Source organism: Mauremys reevesii, linkage group 1 (genome assembly GCF_016161935.1).
Source record: "Mauremys reevesii isolate NIE-2019 linkage group 1, ASM1616193v1, whole genome shotgun sequence".
NCBI classification, from domain to species: domain Eukaryota; kingdom Metazoa; phylum Chordata; order Testudines; family Geoemydidae; genus Mauremys; species Mauremys reevesii.
Genome location: NC_052623.1, coordinates 141,312,050 through 141,331,139, shown reverse-complemented (window position 1 = coordinate 141,331,139; position 19,090 = coordinate 141,312,050). Strand labels below are relative to the sequence as shown.

At 42.8% G+C, this 19,090-nt stretch overlaps 1 protein-coding gene and 1 long non-coding RNA gene across 10 annotated transcripts in view; one reads left to right on the top strand and one right to left on the bottom strand.

The window, feature by feature from the left end:
* Window positions 1-14,966, bottom strand: part of BEND2 (BEN domain containing 2) — a 34,697-nt gene extending 19,731 nt beyond the window's left edge. The window contains exons 1-5 of one of the 8 annotated variants that reach the window (XM_039504887.1): window positions 13,991-14,085; window positions 11,108-11,179; window positions 7,484-7,648; window positions 5,455-5,630; window positions 1,579-1,733 (exon numbers count right to left, since the gene is read on the bottom strand). In XM_039504887.1, coding sequence (XP_039360821.1) covers window positions 1,579-1,733; window positions 5,455-5,533 — 234 coding nt within the window. In that variant the 5' untranslated portion in view covers window positions 5,534-5,630; window positions 7,484-7,648; window positions 11,108-11,179; window positions 13,991-14,085. Of the gene's footprint in view, window positions 1-1,578; window positions 1,734-5,454; window positions 5,631-7,483; window positions 7,649-8,468; window positions 8,562-11,107; window positions 11,180-12,704; window positions 13,090-13,990; window positions 14,151-14,447 lie in introns of those variants that run through there. The other 7 variants (XM_039504817.1, XM_039504960.1, XM_039504500.1 and 4 more) reach the window with 7 other exon arrangements.
* LOC120386130 lies at window positions 14,438-18,804 on the top strand. 2 transcript variants are annotated; one of them, XR_005589565.1, is made up of 4 exons: window positions 14,438-14,566; window positions 15,028-15,298; window positions 16,321-16,493; window positions 17,636-18,804. It is a non-coding gene; the product is annotated as an uncharacterized LOC120386130 (long non-coding RNA). The 2 variants fall into 2 exon arrangements; XR_005589557.1 differs by lacking the exon at window positions 15,028-15,298 and having other exon boundaries at window positions 14,458-14,566; window positions 16,357-16,493.
* The last annotated feature ends 286 nt before the right edge of the window (window positions 18,805-19,090 follow it).

The following is a 19,090-nucleotide window of genomic DNA, read 5'->3' as shown; positions in this document are numbered from 1 at the left end:
ATAGCTAGGGGCAGGCTCTAGGTTATGTGATGCTAAAGTGGATGTAAAAAGTTAAAAATAAAGATATTTTGTTTAACGCAAGCTCTTCTTTCATTAATGTGAAGAACAAAATAGCTAGGGCCTGGTCTCTTCTTCAGGAAAGACCATTTTAAGTAAAACAGCTGACAACAAAACATGCAGGTAACATTAAAAGAGCCCATTGAAATGCCTCTTCAGAAGCTAGGAGAAAGATGATGTGTGTACACTGTTATTAAAAGCCTATGGCTGGCCCATACCAACTGACTTGGGCTCTAGGACACTGTGAGGTGGAAGGGTCCCAGAGCTTAGGCTGTAGCCTAAACCCCAATATCTACCCTGCAATTAAACACTCCTGCAGCCAGGGCCGGCTCCAGGAACCAGTAGACCAAGCACGTGCTTGGGGCAGCACCTTGGGGCGGGGCGGCGATCGGGTGGGGTATTTTTGGTTTGGCCAGGCAGCGCTGGAGGCTTTTTGTTTGTTTTTGTTTTGGGTGGCAGCGCTTGGGGGGCAGGGGGGGGGCCTTGGGCATCGCAGCGCTCGGGGGGGGCAGGGGCTTGGGCGGCGCAGCGCTCGGGGGGGCGGGGGCTTCGGTGGTGCTCGGGGGGGGGCTTACGGTGGGTCGGCGCTCTTTTTTTTTTTTGCTTGAGGCTGCAAAAAGGTTAGAGCTGGCCCTGCCTGCAGCCCTTTGAGCCCAAGTCAGCTGGCACAGGCCAGCTGCCAGTTTTTAATTGCAGTGTACACATGCCCATAGTGTCCCTTGTTATATGAAAATTTCCTGTAGACAGGAATCAACAGTGCCACCCTGTGGAGAAAGACTTAAAAAAAATTAAAATAAAGATGCTAATTTTACCTGTAAGCTGCGAGAAGCCCTTCTTGCCCAGCATAAACAGTTCTGCATTTGATTTTTCTTTTTTTAATTACACCAAATTTCTGCCACACTACTCAAATGAAAAATGATATAATGTGTAATACTGTCAGAGTTCAAATGTAATCTGGCGCCCTGTTTTAGTACCGAGGAGACCACTTTGTTGAGATTTAAAATGTAAACATTTTTTCTTTTATGTTCTTCAGCTGGCCATTAAAGCATAGCTCCATGCTATGAACCAAGCTCTGCCCACAGACATGCATCAATGTGAGAGCTGCGTGATCTACTGTTGGACATAGTTTGCCCAATGATTTGCCCATCGGTCAACAGGTAAGGAAGGATGATTGGTATCACTGCATCTAGAAACCTGTCGGAAAGGAAAGAAGTGTCCCTAATGCATCCAGCTTTTTAGAAGAATATAAGCTTGCATGTCACAGGTTTGCTTGCAGGACCAACCCCCAGATTGTCAGCTTTTCAGAAAAGGAGCTGTCTGTTCCTCTGCACATGTACAATGCCTAGCAAAATGGGACTCCAACCCTTATAAAAGCCTCTTGACACTACTGTAATACAAATAATCATAATTCACAGAAGGGGGAAGTATCTAAGACAATTCTCTCACATGAGAACTGGAATTGCTAATAGCAGTGCAATTTGCCGGAAAAAGCAGAGCAAGTGTTTGTTTAGATACACATACCATGCTATTTCTCACCAGAGAGGGGGTAAGTCGTCGTCTTTTATGCAAAAAAACATATTCCATTTCTTCTGGGTTCTGACCATCTCTTTGCACGCTTGTAGAATGGCTCATCTGTGACACCACTGGCTCACTCAGTACTGACAAACCTTCCTCTCCTATAAAAGCCAAAGTTAAAAGAAAGCATGTTAGAAAACTCCTCCCACTGAATTGACAGGAATTGTTTCAGGGAAATTCTATGGCCTGTATTATACAGGAGGTCAGACTAGATGATCACAATGGTCCCTTTTGGCCTTGGAATCTATGAATTAGACATCTGTCATGAAAAGCAAGAACAATAGCTTACTTTTAAAACTTCAGCATCCTGGCCATTTAAGATTAATTACTATCTAACTATCATGCACTAAATTATTTGCTTATTTTATCCTCTAATTAAATTTTATTAAACTTCATTCCTTCTAATTCCTCCTCAAAATGCATTTCATTTGTCATACTTTCCATTGTTGACTTTCACTTCTGAGTTACCCCACGCCTCTTCTTGCCTTATCTCATTCTTCATTTAAAAACCCCCACACAACAAAAATCTGTGAATTAGAATTTAAATGCGATACAGAACTCACCATTATCTGTATTTGCTCTACCCTCATCTCTCCCTTCCCTAAGTATTCACTCCTTTTATCACCTTCAAATTTTTGAGTGTGTTTATCTCTGTTAGCAAACTAACTGATGTTGTTTGATAAACATTTAACAGCAAAACTGTACATATGCAAACAAATACTTGACATTGGTCAACTTATATTTTAATACTTTTGTAACTTTTACATGACTAAATTAAGTTTGCCTGTGATTGACAGGAAAAAAAAAAGTTACAGCTTCTTGAACAAGAATCAGTCAAATGTTATCCTAAACTTTACAACTAAGTTAGAGGGCCAGATCTTCAGCCCATCTCAAGTATCCTTTGAACTGGCACAAAGGGAATTAAAAATAGGAACAGGAAAGGAGGGACTGGCAGGTGATGTGATCCTGGCTGGCAGCGTTGCTCCTTGAGAGCTACTATCTGCCAGTGCAAGATAGAGCATAATCATCCCCTTGTTACCTTGTGCTACCTTGTTGGTTTTTTTGTATTTCACCTACTGGCTCTCATCTTATTTATACTTATCAGAGGTGTAACCGTGTTAGTCTTGTGGATACAGACTAACAGATTTATTTGGGCATAAACTTTCATGGGGAAAAAAACCCACTTCTTCAGATGCATGGAGTGAAAATTACAGATACAGGCATAAATATACTGGCACATGAAGAGAAGGGAATTATCTTACAAGTGGAGAACCAGTGTTGACCAATACTTAGGTTGTGAGCTGTTTGGGAAAAGGACTCTCTTTTTGCTATGCATTTGTACAGGGCCTAGTGCAATGGGGCGGCCCTGATCTCCCATTGCGATCCCTAGCTTCTATTGATTTACAAACAAATAATTATGAATATACATGAGGCTCTTGCAACTTGCAACAGGACTGGTGGTGAAATGGAGTAAAGAGTGTAAAGTCACCCATGTCCACACCTCACAGATGCACCAACTGCTGCTTAAGGGCACTTGGGGTTCTAGCCCATAAGGTCCAGAAACACAGTTTAAACTAGTATGGGTGGCTTGCAACACAAACAATGCAAAAGACTGCTTGTCTCTCTCTCTCTTACACACACACCACCCCCTCCTGCTCTGCACTGACTCAGCAAATCATAGTCCTAACCCATTTCACCTCTCAGGCAGTGGGAATGTCTCTCACCTCTTTATTTTGACCTTACTACTTCCTCTCTTGCAATCTGAGGTCCCACAAATCATAAGAAATTCCTGTATGATGGAAGTTCTGTCATGTCTCTAACTACATCATCAAAAACAATGACACTACAATTACATACAAATTCTAAGCTAAGGTTGCAAAGTCAAGCACTGAAAAGGTATAACATGCCAGATTAAGACAGTCCATACAGATGGAATTTTTGGAAACTTTGCAGCAACCCTTTAGAAAATTCTACTGAGCATCTGCAAATGGCAATTTCTAATGGCTTGGAACTCTGGCAAATCTTCATAGATTTTCATAGGGAAAGTGAAAGGCACATCTCAGCCTCCAAGCTTATTCTCCTGCCAAATTTCCACTTCCTGCCTCAAATCCTGAAAGTAGAAGAACTCTTTAAAGAAAAAGTTCTTAAAAGAAACAGCTGGAGGCAATAACATTAGCAGAATTACTTATTTCTGACTAATTTTATTATTTTGTATTACTGTAGCACCGAGGAGCCAATCTGGACCAGGACCCCATTGTGCTAACTAGGTGCTGTGAAAAAAGACAGTCTCTTCCACAAAGATCTTACAATCTAAGTATAAGACAGGTGACAGATAGATAGATACAGACAAACTGATGGGGGAGTACAAGGAAACAATGAGACAATATTGATTAGCATGATAGGCAGTGGTCTCAGCACACCAGCAGCCTAACCATTGCCAATCTTTTTGCAGGCATCATGGCAAAAAAGAGTTTTAAGAAGGGATTTGATGGAGAACAATGAAATGGCTTTGCAGATGTTTATGGGGAGCTGCTCCCAAGCATGAGGAGCAGCATGGGAGAAAGAAGAAAGATGCTTGTTTGAAAATTTAACAAGTGGACAATAGACACTGGCAGCACTGGTCAATCTGAGGCAGAAGTCAACATCTTGAGAGTGAATGAGAGATGATAGGTAGCGACAGGATAGGACATGAAGGGCTTTTGTAAGTGCAAATAGGGCCTAGCGCAATGGGGCATCCCTGATGTCCCACTGCAATCCCTAGCTTCTATTGATTTACAGGCAACAGTTTATGCTTGATGCAATAAAGGGAAGCCAGTGGAGGGATATGAAGATAGGAGTGATGTGGTCAAAGTGATGGACTAGGAGAATTCTCTTTGTAGCAGCAGTCTGAATGGATATAAGAGGGGCAAAACTGCATTTGTCAAAGCCAGAGAGAAGAACGTTGCAGTAATTGACAAGTGAGATGATGAGAGTTTTAGTGGTGTGAAGGGATAGCAAAAGTCATATTTTAAAGATGTTAGGCAGAAAAAAACCCAACAATATCTACACATAGCCTGGATGCGAGGACTTACAGAAAGGTCCAAGCTGAAGATAACAGCTAGGTTACAGGCCTGAATGACAAGCAGGATGGTGGTGGTGTCCACAATGATCAAGAAAGGAGGTGGTGAGGAACACAGGGGAGGGGAAGAAAGATTAAGAACTCTGGTTTAGCCATGTTGAACTTGAGCTGATAGCTAGAAATCTTCAAGGTGGTTCAGAGACAGACAGACGGACACTTTAGTTTGGACAGAAGACAGGTCTGGAGTGGAGAGGTAAGTCTGTGAGTTGTCCAGGTGGAGATAGTAGTTGAATTTGCGGATGAGATTACTCAGAGATAAGGCATAGTACGAGAAGAGAAGGGGACCAAGAACACAGCCCCGTGGACTCCCAGAAAATAACTTCATTCTTGAAAATGGCTGAACCACTTTTGCTGAAACTTTATTAAAAATAGATTAGCTTAATGCAAAGAACAAACATGGACAATTTCAGTCCAAATGGTTAAGTCTGTAAAAGTTATTTTGATGCTGACAGACAAGCTGCCAGCTCATGCCACAGACCCAGGGTCTCAGTGAACACTGACAAATGCATAGCTTTTAACCAGTCCGACTTACCTGTGGGTTAGCATAGTTAGAAGTAGACACTGGGGTTATAAGAATGTGTTTAGACTTTATGGAATGCTTGTAGGATGCTACATGTATTAATCCTACTTACACTACCTGTATCTCATGGTATAAAGCTATATTGAGTGTTTGCGTTGTAAACCTCTGCAATTGTGTAACTCACCAAACAGGAAAAGCAGCATTAATGAAGGTAAAGTGCTCGTCCTGCACACAAGATGGCCCAATGAAGGCAAATGAGACATTGTGTAGCATCAAAGGACAGAGACCTTCTTGATTGCATTCCTCACTCCCACCAGGAAGGGAAGGCGTGTGCATGAACTCATCCCATCAGCTTGGATTCTGGAGTGAAGGGGATAAAAATGCCTGACAAGGAGAAACTGGGTCTCTTTATGCGGTCTGGACTCTAAGAGGCAAAGATTCCTAAATATAAGGAAGAGATCCCCATGCTGCTTAGCTTGGGTGAGCCCTAAAGGATATACAGAGCTGCTTATTATAGAAGCTTATATTACCTTTTTAAATCTAAGACTGTAACTAATTTGTGTGTGTATGCTTCCTGTTTTAACTTTGTAAATAACTATTTATTTTCTTAATAAATCTTTGGTTAGTTTATTACGAGATTGGCTAGAGGCATTGTCTTTGGTTTGAGATCTGAATACAACTGACCTGAGGAAAGTGACTGGTCCTTTGGGACTGGAGTAACCCTGAATACTGCTGTGATTTTTGGTGTAAAAGTGACCATCTATCACATAGTCCAGCTTGCCTAGATGGAAGATATACTGGACTGCCCAAGGGGACTGTCTGTGACTAGATGTTAAGACTGTTACAGTACTTTAGGACTTCGTACTTGTTACTGGGTTGGTGAAATATACTTATAGAAAATACAACCAGTTTGGGGATTCTGCCCTTCTTTTTGACAGTCTGCCCTGAGGCTGGCACTCTCAGTTGTGAGCCACTCAAGACAACATGACAGTTATCAGCTGAAAAAAGGGGCTTTTAATGGTAAGTGCTGGACACCCTCAAATGTAATAGCTGCCAACTCTTACTTACTATGACAGCAGTTTTTAAAAGTTCCTTACTTGCCTGCTATTTAAAAATAACAACACCCACCCACCATTTTGGGAGGGGAAGAGGCTCACAAAATGATCATCATGCTTCCTCTGCTGATTCTGAATTATGCTGATAGTTAAATTATCCTCCAAGACTTGGGCTGACATCCATCTGTGACTGCTGGTTCACAAACAGATGACCTGGCACGTTTGTTCTGCTGTATTAGAAAAAAAACCAAACAAAATACCCCTCACTATAGCTGGGGAGAGATGAGGAAAAGAAGGGAGAGGGGATATCAATGTGTTTTCAAGTGGAAATCTACAAAAACCAAGAGTAAACTTTACTGTCAAACAGAAAACAATAGAAAACAACAGTGTCCGTGTTATGAAACATGGCAGCTGGCTTGGATTCACTGAAGAGCTATCCTGACAATAATCACTGTAAACAGTTGCTTGTGTTTAGGACCCTTTTATACAATGCTTGTTTCATCCATTTCCCATGCATAGTTGGTAATTTTGCTTTTTTTAAAATGTTTTGCTGAACACACTCAACAAATGTAACTGCCTAAACTTACTACCTTCATGGGCATCTTGTATCTAATAGTTAGCAAGCAAAGTTTCTCAAGACTACAACCCAATTCTCCCCCTGCTAGAGTTCAAAACATTAAAGGGTATATCTACAGTTGGCAACACCCCAACTTAAATGACCACTTTACTAGAATAGTGCATAAAAGAATTTTCATTGTATCCCAATTAATTTAGCTAAATGCCACACCTACTGGGCAGCCAGGATTCTCTGGTCTTGTTTTTTTCCCTCTAAATTACACACTAATCTTCCTGCAACGGATTCTATTTGAAATAATGAATTCCTATGTATGTGTGAGAAAAACAATTCTTAAACCTTATTATTGAGATCACCGCTAACAGGGAAGATCCTTAAGGGGAAACAAGATTCTAAAATGACTTGTTTTAAACTATACTATCAAAACTATTAGCTATTAATAAGTAGCTTGTTTAAGGTTTTAGAGACACACATACAACAGAAAAAGTAATGGGGAATATAGTGTTAAAGATACAATCACTGAGCACTCTGCCAGAAGGATGGGCCATGGGCATTAACTCTCAGAAGAAATTAAGCGTATTTACCATATGCAAGTTGAGTCATGTAGTGATCATCACTGTTTACTTGAGCATTTTGTTCCACTGACACGCAGCCTTGTGTGGACAGTCCATTTTCTGCATCTTCTATTTCAGAATTTTCAATTATCACAGCTTCAACATCATCCTCAACTCTCACAGAAACATAATCATCTAAAAGCATGTACAGAAAGAAAGAGAAGTCTGGACACCACTCTGTATACCGTTCTAATGGCAGTAGCAAATTTACCACACCTAGTATTACCCACTTATTTGAACTGTACAATAGCTTAGCTGGAATTAAACTGAAATTTGAGTGTTTAAGATTTAAATCATCTTCCAAGACATGCATTGTGATTCTAAGTGATATTAACAAGGGAGAAGGTTACAAAGCAGGTTGGGTGAGATTTTAAAAATCACTTAGCATCGGCCTAACTGTTTCTACAGACAAGGAACTGTTAGGCCCTGTGAGCACTTGTGAAAATCTCACCCTTTATGTTTAAATACTCAATCGCACTGAAACTGGAGAACCATTGAAAAAATATAATTACAAAAAGCTAGGCTTAATACTATCAAAGTAAATCAGTTCACAATTCCATACTTAGTTGTTATATTATGGTAGCATTTGAACCCAAACAGGAATGAGGTCCCAATATGAGAGACACTGCCAACATACAGAAAGCCAAAGGTCCTGTCCCAAAATGCTTACAGTCTAACTGTAACATGCCAAATGTTGACACAACCACAGTAAATGCTCTGGGTTCAGAATGTTTGCACTGCAGTTACGTCTGGCATTTCCTTTATTTTGAGAAAACACTTTTTAAAAAATTACATGCAATATAACTATATTAAAGGAACAATAAGACTATAAAGCCAAGCAGTGAAAAGTAAGGAAGAGTCAGAATTCAGGCTGCCTATGAAACTATAACTTAGCCTCCTGGTGCATATGTATTATGATACTATCTTTAGCCACATGCTGTTTTTCCACCCCTACCTGATTCAATGCATAACATGGACTGTGCTCTGGGTATGAATCTGCCACCTTTCCTCTTTGCTCCTATCCAATTATTCCCACACACTCAGGTTTCTGATCAGACCAAAAATGGGATAGAGAGCCTTTTCCCATCAGGTCTTTAAAAAGCTCTTCAATAACAGGGTTTGAGCCTATTCACTCAGGCAAGACCAGATCCTATTATAGCAGTGTTTGGGCACTATCACATTATGACACATTGACTCAGCACGTTAAAGGTCCTTTCAGAGAGGTACTTAAGCACATGAGTAATACCACAAGAATCAATGGGATTACAGCTATGCTTAAATTAGGCACTTGCTTAAGAGGCTGGCTGGCTGAGTTGGGGCATTGTATATATATAATAGGTGTGTGTTGTTATTAATTATATAAAAACAAATGGGTGGCCAAACTGTGGTTCCAAGCCACATGTGGCTCTTTTACAGTTAAAGTGTAGCTCACAAAGCCCCCTCCACATACCCCCATTCTCCACCTACCAGACTTGGGGGGCGGGAGCACAAGTTTAGGACCTCTGCCTTGCAGTGGTGGGGGATCTCAGGGCTTCAAACCCACAGAGTGCACCTGCTGGGGATCGGGGCTTCAGCAGGAGCAGGGCTGAAACCCCAAGCCCTGGCAGGTGCCGAAACTCCAACTCCTGGCAAGTGTACCCCGGCTCTCAAAGTTCTGAATACTGTTGTATGTGGCTTGTAAATTTGGCCACCCCGATATATAAAATAATGAATTGTCTGCAGCTTAGACAGGTAAGTCTGATCTAAGTGATATAGCCATAAACTACAGTTTATTTTAAAACTTGTATAATTACAAAACAAACAAGAAGTTGCTATCTTGCTTGTCTGTTGATGCCAACAAAATAATTATTCCTCAGCACACAGATGCCTAAGACAGGCTGGAAACTTTCAGAGTTGTTTTAAGAAATATATTATTTATTTGAATTTTGTGTTAAAAAGAGTTTCATATGAAATAATATAGACATTCATCTTTCCCAATAAACTGACTTATTTAAAACAAACAGCTGTGGAAGTTTGCAGACATCTGCAGCTAAGCCCTTCCTGTCTCTCAATCCTGTCAACGATTTGGACTTTTTGCTGGAAAGTGGCAGTAAAATGCAGCACTCAGTGAGATATCTGAACCACTCAGTTATGAGGAACCTAAAACAATGACAAGTATTTCCAGAAAAAGGAAGTGTATTTTGAATATTCAGTATAGTCTGCCACTATAATCTCACTTTTTTTTACTAAGTGTCCATTTAGCTGACCACAGCAGTTTTAGTTCAAAGGGATGAATTGATAAAGGAACAAACCCCTTTGCAATTTTAGAGGGAATTACTATTTCTGCTGTTTTTGGCATTCTTTGAGATGCTTAATAAAAAACAAACTCAACGTGTCATTAACACTCCTGATCTGTTATTTAAACCATGAATGCTTAACAGGAATGAAATGCTCGCTGAGAAATCCTTACTGATAACAGCAAAGATCTAATGGTAAGACTGGTGGCCCATGGAGTTCATGAGCAATGGAAGAGAACTAGCAATTGGGTAACATACTACTAGCAGTTGTTAGAGGGGGGAAAAGAAGTTGAGGATTCAGAAAATCAGTACCACTTTTTAATTTAGGCTTGTGGAGTAAAATGCATGTATGGATATAGACTTGATTAAACACCAATGTCATTTAATACTAGAGAGTTTTTAAAAGTAAAGCATAGTATTAGTTAAATACTGGATATGCCCTCTATCGGGGCACACTTTCCTACAGCAACAGAAGAAATGAATCTCATAATTTAATAGATCACTTCCACTTTAAAGTACCACGGTCATATAGTCTAAAAGAAAAATGTTTCACCTATTCAGGTTAAAATATCCATGTCTTCAAAACCTTAGTACAAAAGAACATTTCAGATATATATTTACTCAAAGCAGTATCTACAAAAACAACTTCTCTTTATAAATGTTTGTTCTCTTTTTGGTGCTCTTAAAAATGAGAAATCAATAGCACACAGCAGACACGTCCCACACAGAAACTAGAATTAAGCCACCAAAATCTTTTTAATGTGTGATGCAAACTAAGATTTTAATCCAAGTTCCTGGGAGCAATGGCTAGAGCATTAACTGACTAAATTACCTAACTCCACAATCAACATAAGAATGATCATATGGGTCAGAGCAATGATCTATCTAGCTCAGTGGCCAATGCCATGTGCTTCAGAGGGAATGAACAGAACAGATAAGCATCAAGTGATCCAAAAAAAAATTTTTAACAGAGATATTCGTACGTTTCCAGTAACTGTCTCATGGAAACAAAAAAATCATAATTAAGAAAAATAGTGTCAAACATTCCTCAGGTTTTGAGTTGCACCTTCTCAAGGGAAAAATTACTTTCACCGTAAAATGAAAACACACACATACTGGTGCTTTGCTGCGTCATAAATTAAGTATTACAGTAATAAAGTAAATATATTTGGTGCTACTTCTTTAAATCATTTAACAAGTCATTCCAATGAATCAATAGGCTAACAAAGTTCTTCCTGGAAATTTAATAAAGAGTAAATGTATGTCCAAAGAAAGCTTCAGTCATTTAACTCTTCTCTTGCTCAGAATCAATACATACCCTGGGTTATGCTGTTTAGAAGATGGCCAGTTATTTTCAGTAAAGCAGCAGGATACTATATGCTGTATGACCCTATAGGATATACAAATGCACCTCATACTTTGTACATTCAGAGCACAAGAAGATTATTATAGACAGAGCAGAGCTACACACTGATTAGGACATTCTGTCCCAAGTTTTTGTCAGTTTTGTTTCTTTAATTTAATATTTTATGATCATTATTCGTAGTTATTTTAGCATTTTTCAGTACATTATTTATGAAGAACTCTAGTTGCCTTTGTACAGAACCATCGGAATCTCTGCACGAAAGTTAAAAGCATTTAAAAATGTAGGGCAGCTGCTTCATGATGACTTATATAGAGATAAAACTGTTCGACATCTGACTGTATCAGTCAGATGCATCAAAAAATTTAATATCTTAAGCTATAGTCTATATCTAGCAAAATCAAAATTACTGCTGTCAAAAATTACTACTGTCAGTAGTGACATTTGAACACAAACTCTTACAGAGCCTGGTTTCAACTGAGCAGATGGCTTGCTGACTATTATGTCGCTTTCCCAGTTCATTTTCACCTGCTAGGAGTGCTTCCCAAAGCACTTTGCTCTGCTTGCACCATCAGTTGGCACTGGTTAAATAACATTTCTCCATTCACTTTCACCTTCTGATGACATGCCAGTGTGAATTACGAAGTGTACAGCATATGTATGTAGTTATTTTTTGGAATATAGAATGCCTGTGTTCTGAAAAATCAGTATATAAATGTGTTGGAACCTGTCTTACATATGCCTTGCTCTGAAATTATCAGGAATGCATGTTTTCATGAGAAACAGAATTGTGGCTTCACAAAAACAAGAGCATTATTTGATAAGGTGGGTTTCTCTCACACACATACACAGACTTGCATGACTCCTTCATTAGGAAACAATTTTTAATGTGGAGCTCTTCCTTGATTTCTTTCAACTTTTCCCTATACTCATAGGTTTTGTATCAGACCATCTTGTCCTTTTGGCTGAGGACAGATGGATATGGCACTCTCTGCAAGCAAACAATACCAATCAAGCTATTTCTTAAGCCAAAAGATGCATGGTATACTAAGAGTCTGACATACAAGATTGGTGGCAAGATATCTATTTCCTGGTCCTAGTCACATGACTACAGTCATAGGACAAGGAGTCATTCTTCACTGCCTTTAGGGCTACCGTTGCAGAAGGCATTCTACTGATTGCAGGATGATGCCTACATTGCTTACAGGCTCAGGATGTATTTTCTGATTCTCTTGTTGGGAGCATGGTGTACTTCCAATAACCTATAGAGCAACTTTTTTTTTTAAATGGTTACTTGAAAGCTCCAATAGTCTTGTCTGAAAGTTTGTAATTTAGCTTTGGGTCTCCCACAGCCCAACAGACAATTATTTTTTTTTGGTAAAAATTAACCCACCCCCAATCAAACTGTAGCAATGAAAAGCAGAGATAGGAAAATAGTTTAAACAGAATGGAGAAAAGTAAGATGGATGAAAGAAAGAGGAACACAGTAGAACGGTTGCAAGAAATACACTGCAAAATACACACAAAAATAAAGGGTTTGAAGATTACTTACAAAGAGTTTTTCCACAATAAAACAGAACAATACTCCCAACACAGCCTGCTCCAGAGCTGCCTGGGGACCCCCTGCGAGAACTGCTATAGAAAGACTCTACAAACTGAAACTTTCCATTTCCTATCACGTCCCATTAGATGATCCTGTTTTAGTTGCTTATAATTTTGCTAAATTCAAACATTTGCATGGAAATTTTCCATGGTGTCTGCCTCTTGCTTAATTTTTTGAGAACATTTCAGTAAAAACAGTTCAGCCATTTCTTAAAATGAGTTAATGGGAAAAAAATATGTTTTGCACTTGTTAAAACTTTCTTGCAACTGTTTAAGAAGGTGTAGCCCCAACATGCTTTGAAAAAGGGTCTTGAAATTTGGAAGGGGGCTTCTCTTACAACAGGAATTTGCCTTTTACTGCCCCAGAGAAAATCTGAACAAATTTGGCCAAGTTACATGCCCTTGAAAAATCATAGTGTGCACACGCTCAGTAGAGACTTGAGAGTTTAACAACTAAATTCTCCAAAGATCCCATGGGTACTGGCCATATTCCAGCCTGGGACTGAACAGGACTTCACTTTTTCTGTAACTGTTCCTCCTAGCTGACCAGGGGGGTCACTGGGCACAAAAACAGAGAACAGGGTGACTAACTGTCTCAGCTGTGCTCTAAACGCTCCCCATATTGCCACCCAGAAGGAAGCCACCTGACTAACGGAGAGGGTGTGAAGGGGCAAAGGGAAGAGGGGGACATTCAAGTGGGGCAGAAGGGGCAGACAGGGATAATGGGGTAGAGTCAGATCTGCAACCACTTGGGATTGCGTTACAAAAAATTATGTTGGAAGAAAGTTAAGGTGGCAAATCTAGTGTCTCCTCAAAAGTGAAGCAATACCAGCATTAAAGCAGCCTATGGGTGGTGAGGGCAGCACCTCCTGTCTGATTCCCCTCCCCCAGAACTGGAGAGAATAATGACCCCCCCTCTAAAGCCCACGCACTGAGGGGGGGCGAAGGTGAACCACACCTCCACTGTCTTGCTAAACCCACGGTTGTGAGTTCAATTCCTGAGGGTCAGAGGGGCAGCCGTGTTAGTCTGGAGCTGCAAAAAGCGACAAAGAGTCCTGTGGCACCTTACAGACGTACCGGAGCACAAGCTTTCATGGGTGAATGAGGGGCCATTTAAAAAACTGGGGGTGCAAATCAGTCTGGGGGTTGGTTCTGCTTTGAGCAGGGGGTTGGACTAGGTGACTCCTGAGGTCCCGTCCAGCCCTGACAGCCCATGAGCCTGTTCTAACCTATTACCTCCTGGCCCGGCGACTCCCTGCGGCGGCGGCGGGGGGAGGGGCGCCATTCTGGTCCCTGTTTAACCCCCTCCCCCAAATCCCACATCGCGGGGGGGCGGCACCTCCTGTCCCCACCCCCCACACGCGGCTCAGCGCCGCCTCGCGCCACAGACAAAGCGCGACGACGCCCCCTCCCAATCCCTCAAGGCAGGAGGCCACCGCCCCCCACCAAGCGCCCCCTCCCTCAAAGCCCCCTCCGCCGCTCGGCCAATGACACCACTGGCGACGAGCAGCCGGGAGGACCAATAGCAACAGCAAGGTTGGTCGGAACCGGCCAATAGGATGGGGTATTGTGGGCGTGGCTTGGCCGGCTCCGCAAAGAACGTTTGGGTCCGGCCGTTGCGAACGACAGGGGAACGTTTCCTGCACGCGGGCAGCTCCGCACGCGGGCGGCGGGGGGGCAGTTAGGCACTTACCCTCCGCGGACATGGCGCTGCGGGGGGTGTCCCGGGCGGACGGGCGGGTGGCGAGCCGGGCTCCGCGCAGGCAGGTGTGGCCGGAATGTGGCGTTGGAAACGGAAGCGGCTTCGCCGACGTGAGCAACAAACTGTTTTGAATCCGCGCGGCTGCGCAGTGGGGACGGGGGCGCGTCCGGCAAACGGCGTCCCGCCCGACAGCGGCCCCTGGCCCCATGCGCTCCCCGGAGCCCCTCAGTTGGGGAGGGGCAGCATCTCCCGCCCTGGGTAGCCCCCCTCCCCCCCAGCGGGTAGCAGGCGTGTGGGGAGCCCGGCCCTGACGTTCCCCGCCCCGCACACAGGCGAGCGGGAGGGGTGGTGGCTGTTCCCCTGGGGTGGGGGAGTCTGGGCTGCCCCAGGGTGCGGCGTCTCCGCCCTTACCCCCGTCTGGGCGTCGGGCCAGAGAAATGGGGGCGGGGCGCTGCACGTGGCCCCCTGCACGTTTAGGGATACCTGGGGGAGAACAACCGCTTTAGGCCACTGCCCTCTGATCTGTCTGTGTCTGACACCAGGGGGCTTGTGTTCTCCGTGGCACTGACAGGAGCCCTGGATGCTGCAGCAGGGGTTGGCAACCTCCTCCTTTCTGCGTCTCCCCCGCCAACAGGCTAGAATAACTCCACAGCCAGCTTGCGTCACAACAACTGGTTTTCTGCATATAAAACCCATGACTGACATTAAGGGGTAGCAAGCCAGGCGGTTACCCGGGACCCCAACAAAGCTGAGCTGCTCATGCAGCGGGACTTCGGCTTTCGGTCTAATGCCGCTCTTCTTGGTGAACCCTCTGAAACCTGCTCATGGGCCCTGGAACCCTGGTGAGATTATCGGGGTGCCATCTTTCTAACTCCACAAAACCAATCACCCTTGTCCCACCACTTCTCTGAGCCCTCCCCACACTGTTGCTTGCTCTCCCACACCGTCACTCACTCATTTTCACTGGTGTGGGGAAAGGGGTTGTGGTGCAGGAGAGGGTACAGGTTCTAGGCTGGGGTGTGGCCAGAAATAAGGGGTTCAGGCTGCGGGAGGGGGCTCTGGGTGTGGGGGGCAAGGGCTCTGAGATGGGGGGTTTGGAGTACAGAGAGAGAGGGTTCCATGGTGGGGGGGGGGGTCAGGCTCTGGTGTGGGACTGGGGATGATGGGTTTGGGGTACAGAAGAGGATGCAGGCTCTGGGAGGAAGTTTGGGTGCAGGAGGGGGCTCAGGGCTGAGGCCATGGGCCTCGAGCGGCTCACCGGAAGCAGCAAGTGTCTGGTGGAGGGGTGGCCAGGGGGCTGGGTGTGTTGCCTCCATCTGCAGGCAGCGCTTTCATTGGCTGTGGTTCCTGGCCAATGGGAGCTGTGGGGGCAGTGCATGCAGTCCCCCAGGCCATGCCTAGGCGTTGAGGGACTTGTCACCGCTTCTGGGGAGCCGCACAGAGCCCTGCCAACCAGATCTTTAAGGAGCCACTAGGGTTCCTTTTTAACCAGGTGTTCTGGGCGAAAACCGGATGCCTGGCAACCCTAGTGTGCTCACAGTTCCCATGGGAGTGTCTGATGCCTGATTTTGGCTGGGGGAGAAGGCGGGAGGGATAGGCACAAAGCTGCCACCCTTAGGGTGTTGGGAGAGACTAGGTGGGCTAGGGAAAATCTTGCTTATTGGACCAAGTTCTGTCAGTGAGAGAGGCGAGTAGAGAGAGCTGTGCATTTTCCAGGCCTGAAGAAGAGCTCGGTGTCACTCAAAAGCTTGTCTCACTCACCAACAGAAGTTGGTCCAATAAAAGATATTGGCCTTCACCTACTTTGTCTCTAATATCCTGTGACCAAAAGGGCTACAACACCATTGCATATAACCCTTCGCAGACTGACACCTACAAACTCACTGTGTTCGACCCTCAGCCTTGCTTCCAGTCTCTGCATTTCATATGTGAGCAAGCCCTTCCCTCCGAACCTCCCTGTCAAGAGGGGTGTGGCAAAGAGATGGGACCAGTGTGAAGGAATGGAAGAGACCCCCAGGGAAAGTAGAAATGAGTGAGGTGAAACTGGCGAGATAAAGGTGGAGAGGAGAAAGGAAGGAATAGGAACATGCTGAAGTTAAAAATAGAGGAGACACAAAGGGAGTATGAGTGACATGTCAAACTTTAAACCATGAAAACAGGCAAATTTAGTGTGAGCAGCCTTAATCACAAACACTACTGTAATATAAGTAATAATCTAGTATTCTGGCTATGACAGTGGTCAGTACCAGATAGTTCAGAAGAAGAAACCACATATAGATTTGTAAATAGGGAAAAAATTCTCCCAATACCTCTTTTTATGCCCTGAAGAATGAGGGTTTGTGTCCCAGACTCTACTTAGTTTGAAATGTATTGCCTTTCAGTTCCATTTAATGTGCCTTTGTTCTGTGTTATGAAAGAAAATAGGTGTGTGTGATTGTGTTCTCTGTGTTAGTCATTTTTTTATGTAACTATCACATCCCTCTTATTTATATCATTAAACTAAACAGACTCAGTCTTTTCACTCTCTCCTCTCTTTCCCACCATGGTCAACAGAACAAAGTATTACCATGTTGTTGCCTGCATCTTTGTGTAACACTGAGATATTTTTATAATTTTTTCATCAACCCAGCTAACTATCCATCAGGATTCTTGAGTTTAAGAACCATTTATAAAGTAAGATCTTTTATAACACCAGATTTTCTAATATAAAGATGGAAAAGGGTCACTAGATTAAGTAGATTTAAGTAACACTTCCTTTTTGGTAGCACAATTTCTGTCTGTCGAATTTAGACTTACACTGTAATATGCCATCATCTCCAAGTCCTCATTTGTGGGCCAAACATTACATTCTTACACTTATGAATAGGAAAGGAATTTTGAGACAGGCAAGAACTAGTTGTAAGAGCTTTACATGACTCTTGAAATGCCTAATTGTACTATTATGGATAAAGTCTTTTCTCACTTACTCAATTATTTTGTTATGTCAGTAAATAGTGAAATTGCCATAATGAGAACCTTTGAAAACCTGTTGCAACTCTTGAGGTGTGATGTGTGTCTTTTTGGTGGTGGGTTTTTTTTTTTTTTTTTTTGTTTAGTGAAATGTCTCCCTCACTTCTCAAATAAACAGTGTGGATTACCAGTTGTTTTTTAATCAGTTCATATTTTTTGTTCATTTTCAGATAGACATTCTTAAGCTTATCACAGATCATTTGTAAGTGGATCACTTTCTCACCTAAAGATTTAGCATGCTCCAGGAAGATATCATCCAGGTGTAACAGGATCAGAGAGACACAACATTGCAGTAGCCTGCTCCGGAGCAACTTGAAGAGTATAAAAGCAGCCTTCTCTCTGTCTTTTAGATCTATTTCTGTCTGTTACCAGATGATAGGAAGAGCCAGTTGGGAAAACCAAACTGGCCTTGCTGTAGCATCAAACTAATTATCTATTTGTGACTGAGAAGAATGATATAAAATACTTAATTTTTTTTCTATAATGCTCACAGTAAGCAGTGCTGCCACCTTTTCTTCATCATCACTATGGAAGAGGCTGAAGTGGGTAATCCTGCCCTGGCACTGGCACCTGCTGCAGCTGTGATGCAGAAGCACAGAATGTTGCTCTGGGGAGAGAGGCAGCCAATCAGGGCAGCTCGGAGGTGGTGGGGGGGAATACAGAATCTGCTTGAAGGGAGCGGTGGGAAAAAGCTGTTAGAGAAGGAGGAGAAGAAGCCAGATGTGAGCTAGCGGATGAACCGGAGCTGAGATAGGAGGTGAGGAGATAAAAGAAGAGCACCAGAATAAAAGTAGGGGACTTAGAAGTGAGATGGGGGAAAGAAGGTAAACAGGAAAGGTTTCAGGTCAGGAAAAGCAGAAAAAAGTAGGGTATGTGAGCAGGCACTATTACAGAAGGGAAATATAGGGAAATAAAATACGCAGACAACAGAGGGAGTATCAAGAGGAAAAAAAAGGAAACATAATTGGTGAAAAAGGGAATTGATTAAAAAGTTCTGTTAGATGAAAACAGATCCTGAAAACAGTAAATGAGAAACCTATGAAGGACCTAAATTATATGAACATGTCACTGTCCACGCTGGCATTTCTGTTGGTATAATTTATGTAGCTCAGAAAGGTGTTTTTTTCACTCCCCTGAGCAACAAAAAAGTTATACCAACAAAAGTGCTAGTGTAGACATAGCCTTAGTTTCCATTATCCATTCCTGCTTATGAGTCGCTTCTAAAGCCTTTTCTGTCTTTGAAATTGATAAGCATCTAGATTAACATATAGGGCAGGGGTAGGCAACCTATGGCATATGTGCCAAAGGCAGCACTCAAACTGATTTTCAGTGGCACTCACACTGTCCTAGGCACCAGTCTGGGGGCTCTACATTTTAATTTAATTTTAAATGAAGCTTCTTAAACATTTTAAAAACCTTATTTACTTTACATACAACAGTAGTTTAGTTAGATATTATAGACTTGTAGAAAGAGATCTTCTAAAAACATTAAAATGTATTACTGGCACGTGAAACCTTAAATTAGAGTGAATAAATGAAGACTTGGCACAGCACTTCCGAAAGGTTGCTGACCCCTGATACAGGGCTTAATCCAGCTTTCATTGACTTTGGTGGGTTTTGGCTCA